Source organism: Oratosquilla oratoria, chromosome 4 (genome assembly GCF_046742065.1).
Source record: "Oratosquilla oratoria isolate Oo_2021 chromosome 4, ASM4674206v1, whole genome shotgun sequence".
In the NCBI taxonomy this organism is placed as follows: Eukaryota; Metazoa; Arthropoda; class Malacostraca; order Stomatopoda; family Squillidae; genus Oratosquilla; species Oratosquilla oratoria.
Window position 1 is genome coordinate 23,591,497 of NC_134780.1, and position 22,187 is coordinate 23,613,683.

At 40.3% G+C, this 22,187-nt stretch overlaps 1 protein-coding gene across 2 annotated transcripts in view; it reads right to left on the minus strand.

Moving 5' to 3' along the window:
- The window catches only part of LOC143024672 (nocturnin-like), a 254,786-nt gene that overhangs the window by 166,768 nt on the left and 65,831 nt on the right, over positions 1–22,187 (minus strand). Inside the window, exon 1 of one of the 2 annotated variants that reach the window (XM_076183655.1) lies at positions 4,062–5,931. The exons of the other annotated variant lie outside the window; for it this stretch is intronic. Coding sequence (XP_076039770.1) covers positions 4,062–4,627 — 566 coding nt within the window. The 5' untranslated portion in view covers positions 4,628–5,931. Of the gene's footprint in view, positions 1–4,061; positions 5,932–22,187 lie in introns of those variants that run through there. 2 annotated transcript variants of the gene reach the window in all.

The following is a 22,187-nucleotide window of genomic DNA, read 5'->3' on the forward strand; positions in this document are numbered from 1 at the left end:
AATGGAAATGGACAAAAGCACAGAGATAAACAATAATTCGTTCTATGGGAGTGTTGGTCATGGATGGTAAAAACAAACTGTTAACCATAAGATAGTTTTTTCATTATATGAAAATAATAATAATAATGATAATATTAATAACAATAATAATAATAATAATAATAATAATAATAATAATAACAATAATGATAATAAAAAGAAACCATCCGACCTTGACCCGAATGTGCAGCAGCAGTGTAAAAAAAAAAAAAAAAAAAAAAAAAAAAATATACACAAGATCAAGAGGGTACAGAGAATACTAGAAACAACAACCAAAGTAATCCACCTACTGGTATGTAGGTCACATGAGGAATTGTGTTGTTTATTATTATTTAGCTATATCTATGCATTTATTTACTTATTTTATTTATTATTATTCGTGTTATCATATTTCTTATTTAATTATCATTATTATGTTTTTTTCCTATCCGACCTAGTTATGGACCACGAGGTCTCCTGTCGGCTTGCTCCGCCTTTGTAATCCTTTGTAATTACTGGAATTCCCATCATCAGAAGACAGAGAAGATTGCGTCTTTCAAATAGAAGAGAGCAGTCAACGAAATTGACAAAGAAGGTCTCTTGATCTAGGTCACGATGGTACCACAAGGTCAAGGGCAAAAAAAAAAAAAAAAAAAAAAAAAAAAAAAAAAAATATATATATATATATATATATATATATATATGTATATGTCTATATAAGTATATGTATATATGTATATGTGTATATATGTATATGTATATATGTATATGTGTGTATGCATATATGTATATATATATATATAATATATATATATATATATATATATATATATATATATTGGACAGAAGGACGACAGAATGAGTGGAAGGGTGAAAGAGATAAACACCGAGTAATGTTGGAGTGTAAATTTACTGACGTTTCGTCCTTAACAGGACTTCTTCAGGACTTACTCGGTGTTTATCTCACCACCCTTCCACACACACACACACACACATACACACATATATATATATATATATATATATATATATTTATATATATATATATATATATATATATATATATATATAAAGTACTAATGAACCTAGTAATGGCACAACCCAATAGAGGACAGACCATGAACGTATCTAGAATTAGATTTTATCCATAGGTAATAAGGAACGGTGCCCCACGAGTATATCTTCCCCGTACATTACAATTAGGTTATGTATAATAAGGCTCATACACGCACACTCACACACACCCAATATCTCCAAATACCTCATCACTTACTAATACCACTTTTCTGATATTAATTCACATCGTTAGCGGAGATAAGCTATCTACCAACAAGTGTACCACAGCGACGAAATAAATCGCCTGGCGGCAGTCACAAGCCAGGGAAAAGCACCACCGGGTACGGAAGGGGGAGGCTATGCTACGCGCAATCCTCAAGGGGTGTAGTACCAAGGTCCATGTGCAGTACAGCGTCCCCTGGCGTAGCGCCAAGGTTGCCGAAGAGAGGAGAGTTATGTATAGGAATTCGGGTTGTATCACTAACTTATGACAGGATCTGTGTCTATTGCATACATACACACACACACACACACACACACATACACACATAGATACACACGCGAGCTCTGGTGGGCAAGGAGTTTTGTGTGTGTGTGTGTGTGTGTGTGTGTGTGTGTGTGTGTGTGTGTGTGTGTGTGTGTGTGTGTGTGTGTGTGTGTGTGTGTGCGTGTGTATGTGTGTGTATAAGGTCACGGCATTACCCATAGATCGTGGCATATACGATCTCTTAGCTCTCATTCAGGAGGATAACTGTCAATCAAGAGCCCAACACGTGATTCACACACACACACACACACACACACACACACACACACACACACACACACACGCACTGTCCAGATTACATCCTCAGAAGCATAAACTCGCAAAAATTAAAATCTGCAAAAAATTAAATTTGCAAAAATTGAGTGACCTTCTCCGGGGGTCATCCCCTTCCGTGCCTGGTGATCCTCTACCAGCTACCGGCAGGCGATTTCATTCAACGACGCGTCGCCTCTTCGGCAGTTCCAGAGTAAATAAACAAATAACCATCAGGATCAAGTGACTAATTAATCGACAATTACCGTAAAGTGATTAACTTCAGACTTTCTTCTCTGACGCCAGATTTTGTTCTCAAATTACGAGACGTATCTTCCTGGTTAGCTTCGAGGACTGCCAACTGCACAACCGAGTACGTGCCTCGTACAGGACGTGATAGCTCCACACTATTGCAAGCCATTACTGTCCCCCTTGTGCAAAGGTATGGGTAGGTGGTGTAAGACCACAACGCTACCCATTGATCAGACAACTCAAAATCTGAGCTCTCATCCGGTAGGGTAACATCTTTCAATCACGAGTCATGCACGTGAACAAAGACGATGGTGGCTTAGTCCCTCCAAGTGCCACAAGAGGGACTCGCCGTGCCTCAGTGGTACCGCGCGCGTCTGGTAACCGCGTGGGGATTTCGGGTGTCAGTTCGACTCCTGGCCGCGGCGCAGTTAGGAACGACATCCACTCTGAGTAATGACCCCTTAAAGGATGGTCACCTCTGACCTCAGGTGACCCAATGTGACCTGAGGTGACCTACATCACCTTCCTTCGGGTATCGCGACTGCGTTCATGTATTATGACCTGTTCCGGACCGCCTGCAGGGTTGAGGTCCGGGGCGGGTACGAATCCCGCAATCCACGGGATAAGGCCCCTTTGCTAGTGCCGTGGTTAACCCCAGTAATGAATAGAATAACCAGGCAGTGACAGTAGTACAAAGGCCATTATAGACCCCAAGATGGCGCTCGTGTCTAGTTATTGTTTTATATTTAATCGATGAGCTTCCCTAAAAGGGTTATCACACCGGGTTATTCTTCCTCCAACCTCCGATTAATCGGCCGTACCGCCGACCTCCAACACTTTTACTGAAGTAAAATCGCTCTCTGGCAAACTATTCTATTTTCTCAACAAAGATCTGCTGGAGGAAAATTATTTACCTTCAGCATACCAAATTCCTTCCCGAAAGCTCCAGGGTACAAATCTGCTCCAGCAGTCGGTGGAAAAATATCCCAGTGTGATAACGCATTAATTGGGAATCGAACTCGGTACCCTTGAGTTCGACGACGCGTTTCTTACCAACCGAGCTAATTGGGGAACGAGAGTCGAGCAATCTCTGAGGTTACTTGGCTACAATATATAATCGATCATAATATCTTAACTTTTCGCTCGCCCTGACCACACACAAAGACTGGAGGGTGTGAACGAAACATATTGCATATTCCGCCATGAATTATGAAAATAGTCTGGATCGCAAAACGAGTCTCGCACACGAATGAAGTATTTTTGTTACGCAAGTTGGTATGAGACCAGTTTGGCAACTCAGCAGTTCTGGGATCGATTCCCGTTCTCGAAAATCAATAATAGGTTCTGTTACAAGAGTGATGATATTATTGATATCATTATTATTATTATTATTATTATTATTGTTTTGTGCGTGACATGATTAATGTGCCTCATGTCCGACGATTTTATTCAACAGACACACATACATGCCCCAAGGTCATCCCTGAGCTGAATAGAATCGGTCGATGTTCCCCCATAAAATGCTCTGGAAAACAAGTCGTCACGATAAAGGAGTTAAAGTCGTCCGGAGATCAAATAAAAACAAACCCAACGACAACACACACACCCCAATTCATGCTGCGAAGTTTCGACAAATGGATGAAGAGGCTCCGCTAGTGGGACTCGAACTCCTGCATGTCCGACTGCTTACCACGAGGCAAGAACGTTACCACTGTACTAAACTTAATCGTGGTAAGTTAGTCCGCATCGCTCCTTTTGTGCGGTCACGTTTAGTACAATGGTAACGTCCTTGGTTTTGTGGGAAGAGAGTGGCGGGGCTTCTTTACCCAAATTCATCCCACGAGGATAAACCTTAGAAATCTACCATGCAGACACCCAACCCATCTTTACCAACACCCTCCAAGAGCATGCAACGCTGACAAAAGTGACCACTTACTGTTTGAGCCAGAGTTCGAGCCTATCCTGTTCCTCGTCCTCCACGGTGGGCGGGTACACAGGTACCGGCCTCTCCTGCAGAAGACTGTAGGTGTTGTGCTCAGTCCGGCCTTCCTCCTGTAGGATTTTCCAGTCGAGAGGCTCGGAGGTGTTGGCATTTCCGTCCAGGGGTGTGACTTCGACGTCGCCTCCGTCAGGTAGGTCCTCCCGGTAGAAGGACCCGTTAATTCTGGTGTTTATGGCGAGGGAAATCTCTTTGGGCATTCGGTAGTGGCCCCCATTTCCGCGCGGGACGGGGTCCGTGACACAAGCCGCGGCGCAGTCGCTAACACTTCGATGAACCGAGTCACCATAGTACAACGCTGGCTCCTCCTGTCGGAGGTCCTTCGGGAGAGAGGCAGCGTTGCCCTCCAGCGGTGACCTCCTCAGGTGGGACCGTGGGGGTCGGGTAGTGTGCGATCTCCCGTTTCGTTGAGTGCAGACAGCTGTCCTGGCGCCCAGGATCGGACACCCGCCTCCGCAGATGCAGCAACACACTTCCCGGGACAACAACACCTGTCGCCACATGACCGAACACCTGCGAACGATCACCTTCCACGATCTGGCACTGGCACTACGAAAGGACGGATGAGCCGCAGCCGAGTGTGGTCAAGGGAGACTCTACAACTGCGTTTTCTTGTAAACACTTCTCGCGCGTGCGCAAGAGTTGAGACAGGAAGCGGAAGGAAGATAAAGAGAGAAAGAGAGAAAGGGGAAGCACTAATCACCCCACAGGATTAAAAGATCCTCTACATCGAGTCCTGAACCTGAAGGAGTCGTGGGCGATCAGGGACGGAAGACTTGGTTGTTGCATTTATAGCGACACTACCAAGCGTCTGCGAAGTCTTCGAAGAGTCTTCGACGACTTCAGAGATCCTGCACTCTTTGGTAAGCGGAGGAGCTCTCGTCTTCTTCTGAGGAGGAGCGTCGGGCTGCTCACCGGGGGACCGCCCTGATGATTATGAGCCAGCGGTGGACTAGCGAGTAACTCGTAGCTTGATGTAGTTGTCCTCGAAGACCTTGATCTGACCCCTGACCTAGTTTGATGTTACTTAGCAATTGGGTAGCTGGCTCTTCGTTCCCTTCTCGGTAAGGAAGCGCGATATACCGACCAAAGAGGAAAGAGAGAGAAAAAAAAAAGACGCACGAAGAAAAACTGCTGGGTTCTCTTCCGCAATTCAAAACCTGTTCACCGCAACCGTCAGTAACCGTCAGTAACTGTCACAACGGTCGACTTAAGGTACGCCCGTCTCGGTCGCCAACGCACCTCAACACGCACGATGCGAACTGGGCACACTAGGTTCGGATAGGTCCGAGGCTTCTCCTGGCTCACGTCATCAATGGAGCCTCACTCCTCCTCCTCCTCCTCGTCCTCCTCCTCTTCCTCCTCCATCACATAACAGCCTACCCGAGTCGCCCTAGCGTTCCCACGCAGTGCCAAAACAACGACAAAGACACCAAGACCGACTTTATAAAGTTACAGTTCTTCGAAGGCTGAAGAAGCCTTCACCCGTCACCCTCAACTTCACACCCACCCTACTCCCGGAGAGGCACCCTTGCCCAATCTCCTCCCCCCCCTCACCCTTCAACCGCCCCTGACGCCTCACGAAGGGCTGCGCGAAGAGACCAGAGCGTTCGCTCAGCCGAGAGCCTGAGTAAGGGAAGGATGAGGACCTAAGAGAGCGACAAATGGCGAAAACCTTCCTGACGTAGGCCACATCGGGCCTCTGGCAGAGTGCCCAAACAACACAAATACATTCGCCACGTGCACTTCGAGCATATGTAAGAAAATATAAGATATCGAAATATATAGATTCCCCGTCTCTACTCTTTTTCACTCCACAGTGGTTTTCACGTGATTAACAAATGTGTACAAATGTATATACACACACACGCGCGCGCGCGCGCGTTGCTGGCTTTTATAGCTTATTGAAAATAAGATACGGAACAAACGACTGTCACCTGATGCAATGCCTGATGATGTTTGCAAATTCCATTGAGGATTTACGTCGGGCAATGGAGAGGCTGGCTGGGCAGTGGAGAGGTTGGTATGGGAGAGTGAGGTAGTGGAGGGGAGAGTGAGGTAGTGGAGGGGAGAGTGAGGGGAGGGGGGAGAGGGAGGGAGAGGTGTTGGAGGGAGAGAAGCGAGATAGGCGGGGAGTAAGCTATGCAAGGGAGAGGACACCGTTGAAGGACAATGGTGGCGGACTGAGGTGGTGGCTGTGATGGCTGTGTTACTAGTGCCTGTGTCTGTGGTCGAAAAATGGAGAAGATAGGATGAGAGAGGCGCCGAGCGTTGGTATTCAAGTGTATTTGACCCAAGTGAGTGTGCGTGTGATTCACCACCATGGTCTTGGAGCACGTGTTGGACTCGTGATCGACAGCTATTTCCCTCCCTAAAGAGAGCTCGGAGCTCATATATGACCGATCTATGGGTAATGCTGTGTGTGTGCGTGCGTGTGCGCATAGTTACCTATTTGAGGCCAAGAGGACTAAATCTCCTTTATGTCTCCTATTTGTTGAAGGTATCTCGAATTACGTGTATAACTGATATGTATACATACATAAACCATACACACACACACACACACACACACACACACATATATATATATATATATATATATATATATATATATATATATATATATATATATATAAAATGGACTGTGCACTCAGCTGGGCTTGTTACATAACCCAGGTATAATTTAGGCTTCCCCTCCCCCACCCCGTCCACCTCCTCCTCTCCTTTGGTCAACTATGTCACTATCACTTGATCACCTCCCTCCCCTCCCGTCCCCTCCACTCTCTCAGAGACAAAAGATTTAAGGATTACAAAGGCGGAGCATCCCGACAGGAAACATTTTGGTCAATAACTAGGTCGGATACGAAAAAAAATTATAATGATAGATAAATGAATAAATATAATAAAATAATATTATGATAATAAAATAAATAAATAAATGCATATGTATAGTTAAATAATAAGCAAACCGGTAAAAAGCAAATAATAATAAATTGACATATAACTAATAATAAATGAGATTCAAGCAAACAATAATAAACAGACAAATAATAACAATACAAATAATATCAAATAAATGACAATCATTACATCATCTTGCTTAGGTGTTTATCTAAATGAATCTTAAAGTTTCGAATTGATCTCCATCGCATTGCCTCTGCAGGAAGTTTATTCCATTCATTAACTACACGGTTGACAAAGTTGTTTCTACCCACTTCCAAATTAAATATATTTCCTGACAGTTTGAAATCATTGTTTCTTGTCTGATTCTCATTCAGTGTGAAAATTTGTCACTTTTGATGTTGTCAATTCCCTTTAGAATCTTAAAGACCTGAATCAAGTCACCTCTGAGTCTACGCTCTTTTAGGGAAAACAGATTAATATGTTTTAGTCGATTTTTGTATGATTTATTTTTGATATTTGGAATCTGTTTTGTGGCTCGCCGTTGCTCTTTTTCCAATCTGTCAATGTCTTTAATGAGATTCGGTGTACTTTTTCCAATCTGTCAATGTCTTTAATGAGATTCGGGAGACGTTCTTGTGAAGGGTGAACGTCCAATACTTAATACCCATATAGCGGTCTTACTTAGTTCGGTACTATTGTCACGCAAACACATTTTTATCTTTTTTCGTTTTTGTACTTGAAAGATCTTATTTTTTTATATGAAATGGTTATGTTGGATTAGGTTAGATTAGGTTAGGTTAGGAGCTATTGGACAACTTAGATTCCATGTTCTATATACGTGCTTGCGTTATTCTGGAATTTTACTTTTAGCTTCTCGCCTATTTGTAACTGCAATTGTGAATGTCTTGTGCAAGATTTCTCAGTAAGCACTTTCAACCCGTTGTGGTCTAATACAAAGGAGGAGCATGCCGGTAGGAGACCTTCTGGTCCATAACTAGGTCGGATGAAAAAAAAAAAAAAATCTGTCGTGGATTGAATGCGTCATGCGACCATACAACGTTGACTGGGACGATGTTGGTCTTCACAGCTGTGAAGTAATGTTGACACTATCTCAACCAGGAGGAGGAGGAGGAGGAGGAGGAGGAGGAGGAGGAGGAGGAGGAGGAGGAGGAGGAAGAGGTGAGGGAGGATGGGCAAGAGTAGTAGGATTAGGACGAGAAGGGAAATGAAGAAGAGGAAAAGAAGAGAAAAGAAGCGACAGGAAGAGGAGGGGAAGAGGAAGAGGTGTTGGAGGGAGTGCAAGAAGAAGAAGAAGAAGAAGAAGAAGAAGAAGAAGAAGAAGGAGAAGAAGAAAAAGGAGAAGAAGAAGGAGAATAAGAAGAGGAGGAAGAAGAAGAAGTGAAGGAGGAGGAAGATAACTCGAAGGGAGATGAGGAGGAGGGCAATGGGGAGGAGTATGAGGAGGTGAAGGAGGAAGAAGAAGAATAAACGGAATTAGGAGGAGGAGTAGGTGGAGGAGGATAAGGAGGAGGAAAAGGAGGAGGAAGAAGAGGAGGAGGAGAAAGTGGAAATGATGGTGGTAATGGTGGAAACCAAGATATTGAAGAAGATGAGGAGGAAGATGAGGATAAGGAGGAGGAGGATAGGGAGGAGGATAAGGTGGAGGAGGAGAAGGAGATAGAGGAGAAGGAGGAGGAGATGGAGGAGAAGGAAGAGGAGAAGGAGGAGATGGAGGATGAGAAGGAGAATGTGGAAGAAGAGGAGGAGGAGGAGGAGGAGGAGGAGGAAGAGGAGAAGGAGGAGATGGAGGAGAAGGAGGGGAGGAGGAGAAGGAGGAGGAAGAGAAGGAGGAGGAGATAGAGGAGAAGGAGAAGGAGGAGGAAGAGGAGTAGGAGGAGTAGGAGGAGAAGGAGGAGGCAGAGAAAGATAAAGAGGAGGAACGGAGGAGGACTAGGAGGAGGAGAAGGAGAAGGAGACGGAGGAGAGGAAGGAGAAAGAGGTGGAGGAGGAAGAGGAGGAGGAGAAGGAGGAGGAGGAGAAGGAGGAGGAAGAGAAGGCAGAGAAGGATAAAAAGGAGGAAGGGAGGAAGACTAGCACGAAGAGGAGGAGGAGGAGGAGGAGGAGGAGGGAGGAGAACTAGGATGAAGAGGAGTATGAGGAAGAGAAGGGGGAGGAGGAAGCGGAAGAGGAGGAGGAGGCGGAAGAGGAGGAGGAGGAGGCGGAAGAGGAAGAGGAAGGGAAGGAAGGTTCCGGAGAACATAAGGACAAGTCCCCATTCAACCCCCCCCCACCCCCAATGTCTGGCCAGCAGGTTGCCCACTGGTCTGGTCTTATCGTGATAAAAAAAAAAAAAAAAAAAAAAAAAAAAAATAATAATAATAATAATAATAATAATAATAATAATAATAATAATTCTCTTACCTGAATAAAATCGCCTGGCGATGGCAAGAATACGTACTAAAATCGCTAAACACAACAGTGTGCTGACTCAGATTATCTGTGTTTACCTGATTATATAAAAAATCTTAATTAATCTACCAATTCATTATCCACTTATATATTTCTTTATATATTTATCTCTATATTCTCTTATTTACTTTTTAATTATAATCTATGATACTGTCGACACAAGATAACAATGGGGAAGGAGGAGGGACGAGGAGGGGAAGGGGAGGGGGAGGGAGGGGAAGGGGTAGGGAAGGTGGATGAGGAGGGGTAGGAGGGGGAGGTGGAGGGGTAGGAGGGGGAGGTGGAGGGGAAGGGGGAGGGGGAGGGGAGGAGGTGGGCAGATAATTCATCACGGCATATTTCTTCTGCAAAAACCATATCAATATTGATAAACCTTATCAAAGAAAACCCCATGTCCCTTGTTTTACCAAATAGTTATTTATGTGTTTACCTATTCACTAGTCTCCACTACAGTCTAAAATAATAATAAATAAATAAATAAATAATAAATAAACATCAATAGATAATACGCGAACATCAATCAATTCTCCCACTTACATAACTTGTGACGTCATAAACCAAAACAAGATCTTACACAAGTATCCACCCGAACAAGACGACATTCTGGTATCTTTCTCCTCCTCTTCCTCCTTCTCCTCCTCTTCATTTATACCAATTTCTTCCACCAATTAAGCAATACATGTATTAATATATCAGCCATACCAACTTGACCTATTTTTGGTACTTTGTGAGAATATTCATGATTTATTTATTCTAATCAGATAAGTAATGAGGTGGGAGTTACTGTAATTATTCTGGTATATTGGTATTAGTGGTAGAATTGGTATTACCAGTGACGTAGTTCTGGAGGTAGTCCTTGACAAACGGTAGTTCAGATAATAGTGACATCAATAAACATCACAAAGTTAAACATCAATCCACCATCATTCTGCAACAACAACAACAACAAAAAACCTACTCTTACGAAACCAGTGGTTCGGCAGCGAATGTCCTTTACCTTTACATAAAGGTTTCAGTTAACTGTTCCCGAGATGATAATTTTTAACAATATATTGACAAAATATATTGACTCAATACTGACACAGTATACTGACTGAATACTAGACACAATACTGACATAATATAATGACTGAATACTACTTACACAATATACTGACTGAATACTACTGAGACAATATTGACAATATATTGATTGAATAGTGAATACTATTGAGACAATATTGACTACATATTGACTGAATACTATTGAGACAATATTGATAATATGTTGACTGATTACTACTTACACAATATACTGACTGAATACTATTGAGACAATACCAACAATATATTGACTGAATACTACTTACACAATATACTGACTGAATACTATTGACACAATATCTTGACTGAATACTGATGGCACGATGTACTGACTGAATTCTACTGACACAATATAATGGCTGAATTCTATTGACACAATATGTTGACTGACTTCTAGTGACACAATATATTGACTGAATTCTACTGACACGATATATTGACTGAATTCTACTGACACAATATATTGACTGACTTCTATTGACACAATATATTGACTGAATTCTACTGAAACAATATATTGACTGAATTCTACTGACACAATATATTGACTGAATTCTACTGACACAATATAATGGGTGAATTCTATTGACACAATATATTGACTGAATTCTATTGACACAATATACTGACTGAATTCTACTGACGACACAATATATTGACTGAATTCTACTGACACAATACATTGACTGAATTCTATTGACACAATATATTGACTGAATTCTACTGACACAATATATTGACTGAATTCTACTGACACAATATATTGACTGAATTCTAATGATATAATATATTTACTGAATTCTACTGGCACAATATATTGATTGAATTCCACTGACACAATATATTGACTGAATTCTACTGACACAATATATTGACTAAATACTGACCCAATATATTGCCTCAATACTACTGACACAATATTTTGATTCAATAATATTGATCAATATTGATTATTGAATTCTACTGACACAATATATTGACTGAATTCTACTGACACAATATATTGACTAAATGTTGACACAATATATTGCCTCAATACTACTGACACAATATATTGACTCAATAATATTGATCTATATAGATTACTGAATTCTACTGACACAATATATTGACTGAATTCTACTGACACAATATATTTACTTAATTCTACTGACACAATATATTGACTGAATACTGACACAATATACTGTCTCAATATATCTGACACAATATACTGACTCAATAATATTGATCAAAATAGATTACTGACAGCGTAGGAACCGAAACAATGACCACACTTAAACGTCACCCTAGAATCAATATCACTCATAATATTGACAATACTATGTATTGTCACCCCGTACATGGCTTCATCAATACTACCCGTACATATCAATACTACTGTGTAATACTGTTAAATAGTGTTGTTTGCATTGGAACTCAAACACACACACTCCTTCCAGTCAGAGCTAATATACTTAACTATTACTATTACAATTTCTAGTCCCTGAGTTTAATTTCTCTCTCGGATGAATAAAATCGCCTGACGACATCTAGAACACACTTCTTGAATTGACATCGAAAATGTTAGTAAACATCGTCAATGAATTTCAACTCTGTTCATATGGCGTCCAGACTGTATATTTACACACACACACACACACACACACACACACGCACACACACACACACTCAATGGCATAGTGGTTATAATTCCCGGCCGCCACTACGGCGGTCCAGGTTCGAATCCCGCCCAGGGCTGAAATAAATTCAGTATATCTGCGCTGCGAGTCGTTACTCCAACTCTCGTTGGCAAGGAGTTCGGTGTATGTGTGTGCGTGTAAAGTCACAGCATTACCCATAGATCGGTCATATATGAGCTCTGAGTTCTCTTCCGGGAGGGAAATAGCTGTCGATCACGAGTCCAACACGTGATCCAAGACCATGGTGAATCACAGGAAAGTGGTTAACCTGCAGGACCCCCGCCTATTCTCTGGAGAGCGACACAGCCTCTTTACACCCCCCTCCCAGGGGATGGTGGTTCGAACCCTACCGTGAGGGGCACCGTTTGTGACGTTAAGCCATATATATATATATATATATATATATATATATATATATATATATATATATATATGTGTGTGTGTGTGTGTGTGTGTGTGTGTGTGTGTGTGTGTGTGTGTGTGTGTGTGTGTGTGCGTGTGTGTGTGCACGCATATGCAAACATACAACCGAGCCCCACACCCATCCATATGAACGCACACATACATACATACTCGTACACACATACATACGTACACACATACATACATGCATACATACCCCGCGAGCATACACACAGGCACTCGCTCATGTACCACAAGCAGCCAACACTGTATACAAACAATTCCCAAACCCAAACATAGACGCCAGACGTATGTAGGTTGCCCTACGCCACTACAGGTTGCATAACCTCGCTAAATGTTGCATCAACTGACATACCAGAGTTTGTTGACTCTGGAGTCGACTTGCAAGCGCCCATTGGCTGCCCGTCATGACGTCACTGCGTTCAGTCACGTGATCACGTTATCTATGCTGACTTCTTTGTAGTAAAAATAAACAAATAAACGAGTATACATCCAAATAAATATATAAATGAATAAGTAAATACAGCATCTATATATATATATACATACATATATATATATATATATATATATATATATATATGTGTGTGTGTGTGTGTGTGTGTGTGTGTGTGTGTGTGTGTGTGTGTGTGTGTGTGCACAAGCGAGTTTGATTTCATCCCTTTTGGCCACGTGACAAGAGCTTCTCTGTGATTGGCTGTCTCCGTTTCCTCGGTACTCGAATGCACATGCAGTTCCTGACTGCCTTAATTTATTCTGGCTGCCGAGACAGTTTTATCAAGCCGAAAGGAACCTTTTGCATACAATCAAACACACTTCCGCCCCTTATTCGCCTCCACAATATACTATAACTCCCGGCGTATAAGACGCACTTTTTCATTTCAAATTGTATAAAAAAAATATGCCCTACGTCTGTCACAATATTGAATTTCATGCGCAGAATCACACATTTCCCCTACAAAACTACTTTAAAATATCTTTCAACAAATACTATATTTTTCTTTCATACAACATCTTTGTAAAATCGGTGTCTTATGAGAAGATGCATCTTTTAACCCGACAATGACGGTATATATTCTTCACTCTCATCCAACTTGCCCTCTTTCTATCTGTCAATGTTTTCCCATCATTGATCTCACCATTCCTCTCTATCCGTAAATCATAGCCGGGAGTATACATTGACTGTAAATGATAGAGTGCCTCTCATGATGCTCTTATATTCATTAAGTATTTCTAACCAATTGTGATATGCAACTGTATTCCATTCTTATGATCATAAGTTAGTTTTAGCATCTAAACTAAATAACTATACTCTTCAGCTTCAATATTCTAACCATCGAGTATAACTGCTTTACTTTAAACTCTTTAGTTGAAAATTGCTTTAGTTTTACTCTTATTCATCTCCAAACCTACTTTCAGACTTTCTTGTTCTGATCACTCACATCTTGTAAGTCTACTACTGTTTCTGAAATGAGAATAATGTTATCCATGAACCTAAAGTGATTAAAATATTCCCCATCAACATTCAAACCCCTGCAATTAACGTATTTACCGGCGTATTAGGCGCGTTATTTTTTCATATGTATCATGAGATTTCCCTCCGTCTGATATGGCCGTATTACGGATACACAGAATCATACACTTCCTTACAAAACGACTTTAAAATATATTTAAATAAATGTATGATGAAACATACATTTTATTTTTTTTTTTTTTTTTTTTTTAAATATCCTTGTAAAACTGGTGGTCCGTCTTGTATACCGTGCAATACGGTACCTTGGGCGAAATTTGCCATACTCCTTTTTCAAACTTTATCTTTATTCAGCTATTTAATTTTTGTGTCTTTACGTAGTCAAATTACATTCATATTTTTCGCATGTATGTTTGGTTGAACCCTTAAAATGCTTTTCCATTCCATCTAATTTATCATCTAACAACCCTTCCAACATACCCCCACAGACTTCCTTCTTGCCTAAGGGGCTATCACACTGGGATATATTTCCTCCGACATCCTACATCCAATTGCACCTTTATTGCGTTTAAAAGTTAATAATGCCGTTAGATCTATCAAATGAAAGGCCTTTGCCTTTACGCAATCTACAAAAGCTTATCTAATATGTCTGTAGACGATCTATGTTTATCAAATATTTCCCGACAAATTGTGATATGTCTTATCTTTATCTTACATTCATGGTCTTTAGTTAGTTGTAGCATTTGACTTAAATAATCATGCCCTTGAATTTAAAAATTATCATCATCGAATATAATTGTTTTACTTTGAAATGGAAAATCCAATTACAAATCCTTCCTCTTCTCTTGGACAAATGAAAAAAAAAAAAAATCTACTTGCAATAATCTTCATATATACGTATATATATATACATATATATATATATATATATATATATATACATATATATATATATATATATATATATATATATATATATATATATATATATATATACATATCACGATTGATAATAAACCAAATGAGAATTATTTAAGTCTGTTCTTCCTTCCGAAGCAAGATCACTATAGCATTGCACCATGATGTAGGAACGCTTTTTTTCAGACGTAGCCTAAACACTGGCCATATAGTTGCTCTTCTGTAAGCAACTTCTTTCTATGCGCCTTTCAGAACTTCAATCGACATGATTTCTTTCCCAGTTGCTTTTCCTCGCTCCATAATTTTCAAATCAAAACTGCATATATATATATATATATATACATATATATATATATATATATATATATATATATATATATATATATATATATATATATAAGGAAGGTGGAAAAAGAAGTCATGGGTCTAGTTCAGAGTTACAAATTTATTCCTGACCGGTTTCACTCTACGCTTCTTCTGAAAAAGCGTACAGCGAAACCGGTCAGGAATAAATTCGGAACTCGACCCGTGACTGTTTTTTTTCCACCTTAACTTGTCACAATGTCTCAGCATATATCTATCTATATATATATATATATATATATATATATATATATATATATATATATATATAATCTTCCCCCTTTTAAGGGAGGTAGCCAATCAAGGCATGTACCCACCAATCACCCTTCCGATAACCATGCAACACCCTTTGTTTTCCCTTATACCTTAGCTCCTAGTGGATGAAGGCTCATCCCTGTCACAGCACAGTATGTATGTATAGTGTATATATACATACGTAATATATATATATATATATATATATATATATATATAATATATTATATATTATATATAATATATATACATATATATATATATATATATATATATATATATATATAACAATAATATGTACAATATCACGACTCTTTTACCTCGACAGGAACTGCAAGACGCGAGAGCAATAATTGCTCATTAAAAATCTTGTTGGTTCTTGTGTTTCGATTAAATCATAACGCATTCTATGAGTTAAATAAAAGATATACATAGAAACACGAGGATTATACGCCAAAAAGCGTGAGACACGAATCCTAACCCATTGCCTTTGCCCTGTAGACTCGCACTTGTTTACAGTTGCACTGCCCCGGGCACAGAACGCGACGACACCGACTGCAAATCTTGCATCAGACCAGATTTCGTAAGATTTTAAATTTATAGCCTACAAATTTCCCATCCATTCTAAACCCTACAAACAAACATCTAAAATTAATATTTTGTACCACTGCCTTACCAAAATATTACCTGGCAGCAAAGATGATAGAAAGATATACAAATAAATTCGAAGTTGGCAACTATCGACTGACTCAGTGCTCCTGCCATGTATAGAACGCCAAGAGAGCCAATAGCCTTTCTTGAAACGGCTTCTGAGGAGCATTTGGTAAAAATAATAGTGGAAAAACAAATGCCAATTTCACATCTCCTGCAGGGCAATCATCCAAAAAAACATCGCAAAACCATTGACCACCACTTGAAAGCCATAAATTAGGATAAACAGGTCTATCTGTTAAGATATATATTTTACTTAAATTGCGACCGACACATCCATTGAACCGATTACTATTTTGTGAGCGTTTTGTGAGTTCTTTGTGTTTGTGATTCACCATGATCTTGGACCACGTATTGGTCTCTTGATCGACAGCTATTACCCTCCCGGATCATAGATCATATATGATCTGATCTATGGGTAATACTGTGATTACACATAACACCCACACAACTCCTTTCCAATCAGCAAAAAGACATTGACAGACTACAACAACAAGCTACTAAACTGGCCCCAAATATCAGAAACAAATCGAATTGAAATATATTCAAATATCTGAATACGCTTTCTTCAAGAAGTTGAAAAAGACTGATGAAGAAAACGAAGAAGAAAAAGGCGACGACGAAGAATGAAAGAAAAATAAGATGATGAAATAAGATAACGACTAAGACCAGCGGCGGCGCCAGGAATTTTTAGTTGGGGAGGCTAAGGGGGGGCTGAGCAAATTTTTTGGGGGACTAATAGTAATATGATAATACACATATTATCCTCATTTCAGAAGGGGAGGGGGTTGATGGTGGGGCTAGCACTGATGGCTGACAAATCTTTAGCCCTGGCAATTAAAAATTCCACTTAATAAAATTATTTCAATGAGTGTTTTAAATTTTCAATTTGCTCATTTCAGTTGGGGGGCTAATGGGGGGGCTGGCCACTTTTTTGGGGGGGCTAAAGCCCCCCCCAAGCCCCTCCTGGCGCCGCCACTGACTAAGACGAAGAAGAAGACAAAGAAAACGAAGAAGAAAATTAAAAAAGACCAACATTTGTTCTATCATTCTGCTTCACCATTACATCTAACAGCCAATATTTACGACACGTAATATCTCTCTTTCTCTCACACATACACACACACACGCACAATGACTCGACGGCGCAGTGGTAGCGTTCGCAACTGTTGCTACAGCGGTCCGAATCCCGCCCAGGGTTGAAATAATTTCAGTATCGCTGCGCTGCGAGCCGTTGCCCCAACTATCGTGGTCGAGGAGTTGTGTGTGTGTGTGTAAGGTCACAGCATAACCCAGATCGGTCATATATGAGCTCTGAGCTCTCTTTCGGGAGAGGAATAGCTATCGATCACGAGTCCAACACGTGATCCAAGACCATGGTGAATCACACACACACAGATAGCTAGCTGGTGTATTGGTAACGTCTCGATTTCTCACGCCAAAAGTCCAAGCTCAATCCCCGCTCATGGTCTGAAATCTTCATTAGACCACAGGTCGTTACTGTTTCTCCTAAGCAAGGGAGCAGGGTATGCGTATTTAGGTCACATCAATGCACATAGACCAGGACATATATGAGCTCTCATCCAGGATGGTAGTAGCTGTCGATCACGAGTCCAACACGTGGTCCAAGATCATGGCGAATCGCACATATTTATAAATACCCAGCTGCCTGTGGCTGGGATAACTAGGTTGAATAAAACATCTATAAAAATACCAGCCCCCCCAATATACATACATATATATATATATATATATGTATATATAAATATATATCTATATATATATATATAATGTATATATATAAACAAAAAACGATATAACAACATATATATACATAATACATATACTAGACATATATATATATATATATATATATATATATATACATACATATATATATATATATATATATATATATATACATATATGTTGGCCACATGATTATCTCCACAGCAACAAGTATATATATATATATATATAAACAAAAAACGATATAACAACATATATATACATAATACATATACTAGACATACATATATATATATATATATATATATATATATATATATATATATATATATATGTTGGCCACATGATTATCTCCACAGCAACAAGTAGGCAATGACCTGAACGTTTCTCAGAAGAAGAAGAAGAAGAAGAAGAAGAATACCAAGAAGGAGGAGGAGGTGAGGAGGAAGAGGAGGAAGTGGTGGTGGAGGAGGAACAAGAAAAGAAGAAGAAGAAGAAGAAGACGAAGAAGACGAAGTCGAAGAAGAAGAAAATAAAAACACGTGGGCAACACTCCGCTGTTGCCAAACGCAGCTCTGATAAATAGAATTACCTCTACTTCCTCTCCGACCCTAACAAACATATGAATATATAACTACATATATCAATACTTAAATAAACAAATACATAAACACACGAATAAATAGAATTGATAAAAAATACAATAAAAATGTATATTTGAATATTTTCGAAGAAGGGAGAACCAAATTCATAAATCATGTCCTGATGCCATCGCTTGCTGGGGACGAGAGGGGAAGGGAGGAAGAGGAAGGGAAGGGGAAAGGAGGTAAGGAGAGGAGAGGTGGGAAGGGGACGGGAGGAGAAGGGAGGAGGGGAAAGGAGAGGAGAGAGGAGAGGAGGGGAGTGAAGAGGAGGGAAGGGGGAAGAGGGAAGGGTGGAGGAGAGAAGGGGGAGGAGGGAAGGGGAAGGAGGGAAGGGGAAGGAGGGAAGGGGAAGGAGGGAAGGGGAAAGAGGGAAGGGGAAAGAGGGAAGGGGAGAGGAGGGAAGGAGACGGGATGAGAGAAGAGGAGAGTAGGAGGAAGGGAGGGGAGAGGATGGGAGGGAAGAGAGAGAGAAGAGAGGAAAAGAGCGGAGAGGAGAGAGTAAGGGAAGGGTAACCCAATTTGGGAGCGAACGAAGAGAGAGAGAGAGAGAGAGAGAGAGAGAGAGAGAGAGAGAGAGAGAGAGAGAGAGAGGAAGAGAGAGGAAGAGAGGGGACATGAGCGAGCCCGAGGCTTGCGGAAGGAGGAAGGGAGTCGGAGATGGGCATGTCCCCCCTTCCCGCCTGCCCGAAATAGGCGAATCTGTTCGGGTCTTTATTCCTCGACGCGCGGCTAAAGGGCCATTTACACGGTCAAACTGTTTGTCAAACAAATGTTTGACGTTTGACCGTGTGAATGGGGTGTTTGGTTGTCAAACACGTTTGACAACCCCATTCACAAACATCACTTCAAACACTTGTTTGACAAACCGCGTTTGATCGTGTGAATGGCTACAAGATCACCCGCTCTCTGTTGCAGCTACTTCGTCAGGAGCAGGAAGAGGGGCTCGCAGCGGGAGATTGAGATGCCAGCCACCATCTCCGAATACTTTGCCCGATTGCGAGAACAATGACCTCGACCTAACACGTGGTAGCCTCCTCCTCCTCTTCTTCGTCCTCCTCCTCCTCTTCCTCCCACTCTTCTTCGTCCTCCTCCTACTCCTCTTTTTCTTCCTCTTCCTCCTCCTCTTCTTCGTCCTCATTCTCCTCCCCCCCCTCTTCGTCCTCTACTTTCCTCGCAGACCACTTCCTCCTCCTCTTCCCCGTCTGGTGTACTGACTTGCTTAAATTTAATGAAGTCATTATTTTAGATATCTCAGTGTCACCCCTATGGATCAACGACACGTATCTTTTGTCCATGATTGGAGATTAGTCTTACAATATATATATATATACATATATATATGTGTGTGTGTATATATATATATATATATATATATATATGTATATATATATCAACCACAGTACACTTTAATTCTAAGCCATCAACATCGAGAGAAACTCGAGGAGGCCAACATGCAGAAATTGAAACGTGGTACGGAAATATTAATGTTTTTTAACATAAACTCAATGTTACGCATACTATATGATGCTTCATATTCTTTTAGAATCATATTGATATACACAATTTTCACTTGTAATTAGGCTGCATTCATCAATTACACTCACGATGGAAAACATAGGTAAACTGCAAATTTGACACGAGAATGAAACCGATATTCTCCTGACTATACCTTTGTATATTCAAGAACATCAAAACTAAGATTACACGAATTTCAGTCTCTAACTTAACCCTATTTAATCTGATCCAACCCAACTTAACATTTTTTAACATAATGTCACTCGAGAAAGGACCCTGAGGTAAACAATTCCACGCCAATCACTATCACTCTTTTGAATCACATGCTGGACCCGTGATCGACAGCTATCGACCTCCAGGACGAGAGCTCAGAGCACGTACAAGGCCCGATTTTGGTACACTCCACACTCACCCTCTCCCCGAGCTCAAAGGGTAACGATCTGCGGCATTAACGAAAGCCTTCCGTGGCTTGAGCTGGGCGCGTACTCGGCACTACACTGTGGCAGTCCGTGAAGCTAACCACCACACTAGCATTGAGGAGATTCACCTGGTCTTTACAGTAAATTAACTGGCTTATAGTAACTTAACCAATTCTAACTTGTTTGAGTTTACTGGCTTAATAAGTTAATGTTAACCAATTACCAATTTAACTAATTTAACTCGTGCGGTTACTATTAAATAATCACACTTACTTAATCAGTTCATACTAATCTAATTAATCGTTATTGATTTAACCAGTTTACACTAAGCCGATTCTCACTAAGTTAACTAACACGTACTAGTTTAACTCAGTTCCACAAACTTAACCCGTTTATATAAACTTCACCATTTGTCACTAACTTATCCTGTTGTTACTGACCTCGTTTCGATGTAACTCAACCGGCTCGAACTGGTTTAAACCCGATTTTAAAGCTTGCGTGTTCTTCAGTCGTCTCTGGTAGGAAGCCAGAAAAATCCCTGACAACAATGCAGAGTTGCCAATGGATGATAATAATAATAATAATTATAATAATAAATAAAGAAGTACCACAATAAGTGAATAAATAAATTGAATAAAACAGTCTGTATTAGTTAACAATAATGTTATTTCTGCCAAGCGAGTCCATTAATTTCTCTTAATGTCCACAAAGCAATGGGATTGAATTATGCTTAACTTGTGCAATGTTTTCTTTTTTTAACGAAGAATATCAGTATATGTTCAGTTTTCTTTATTCTATTCTTATTTCTTTCGTTTCTAGAGGTCTTCTTGATCGTTACTAGTATCACAAACATCCTGAAACAAAGCGGATTAGTTCGATAAGAAGAGATTTACATAAAATATTTCCCTTCAGACAAGATGACCAAACCATTTGCTTTTCACGACGACACAAAGATTTTCGTGACGTCATGTCGGCGGTGTCGGAGGGGACGGAGGGGGGTGGGGAGGGAATGGGGGGGGGGGTACCACACATACCTCAGTGTATAAACAGACACCATCACCCACACATACTACCAAGTCACGTGATGTTGCAGACAGGTCCTTGACCTTAAACCAAAGACTTGCAATAACATAACCGTTTATTGAATTCTGTTCATCTTGTCGTCATATCATCTTATTATTAAGAGATGATCCCGTTATTTGTGTATGAAAAACAAAACAATGAAATAAATTTATTTAAATTTTTTGGTCTGGGTTTCGAAAAAAAGAGGATCTACTTCCATTTCTTAAGTGGAATCGAGATCCCTTTCATGGTTTCCAATCCTATGATACGAAGAAACTTACGACTAAAACATTATTTCAAATTAAATAATAAACTTTCACTGATTTCGCTATTTGTACTTATTAAATTTCAGGTATATTTTATAGTAAAGCCAGTAAGCTACACAAACTTAACTA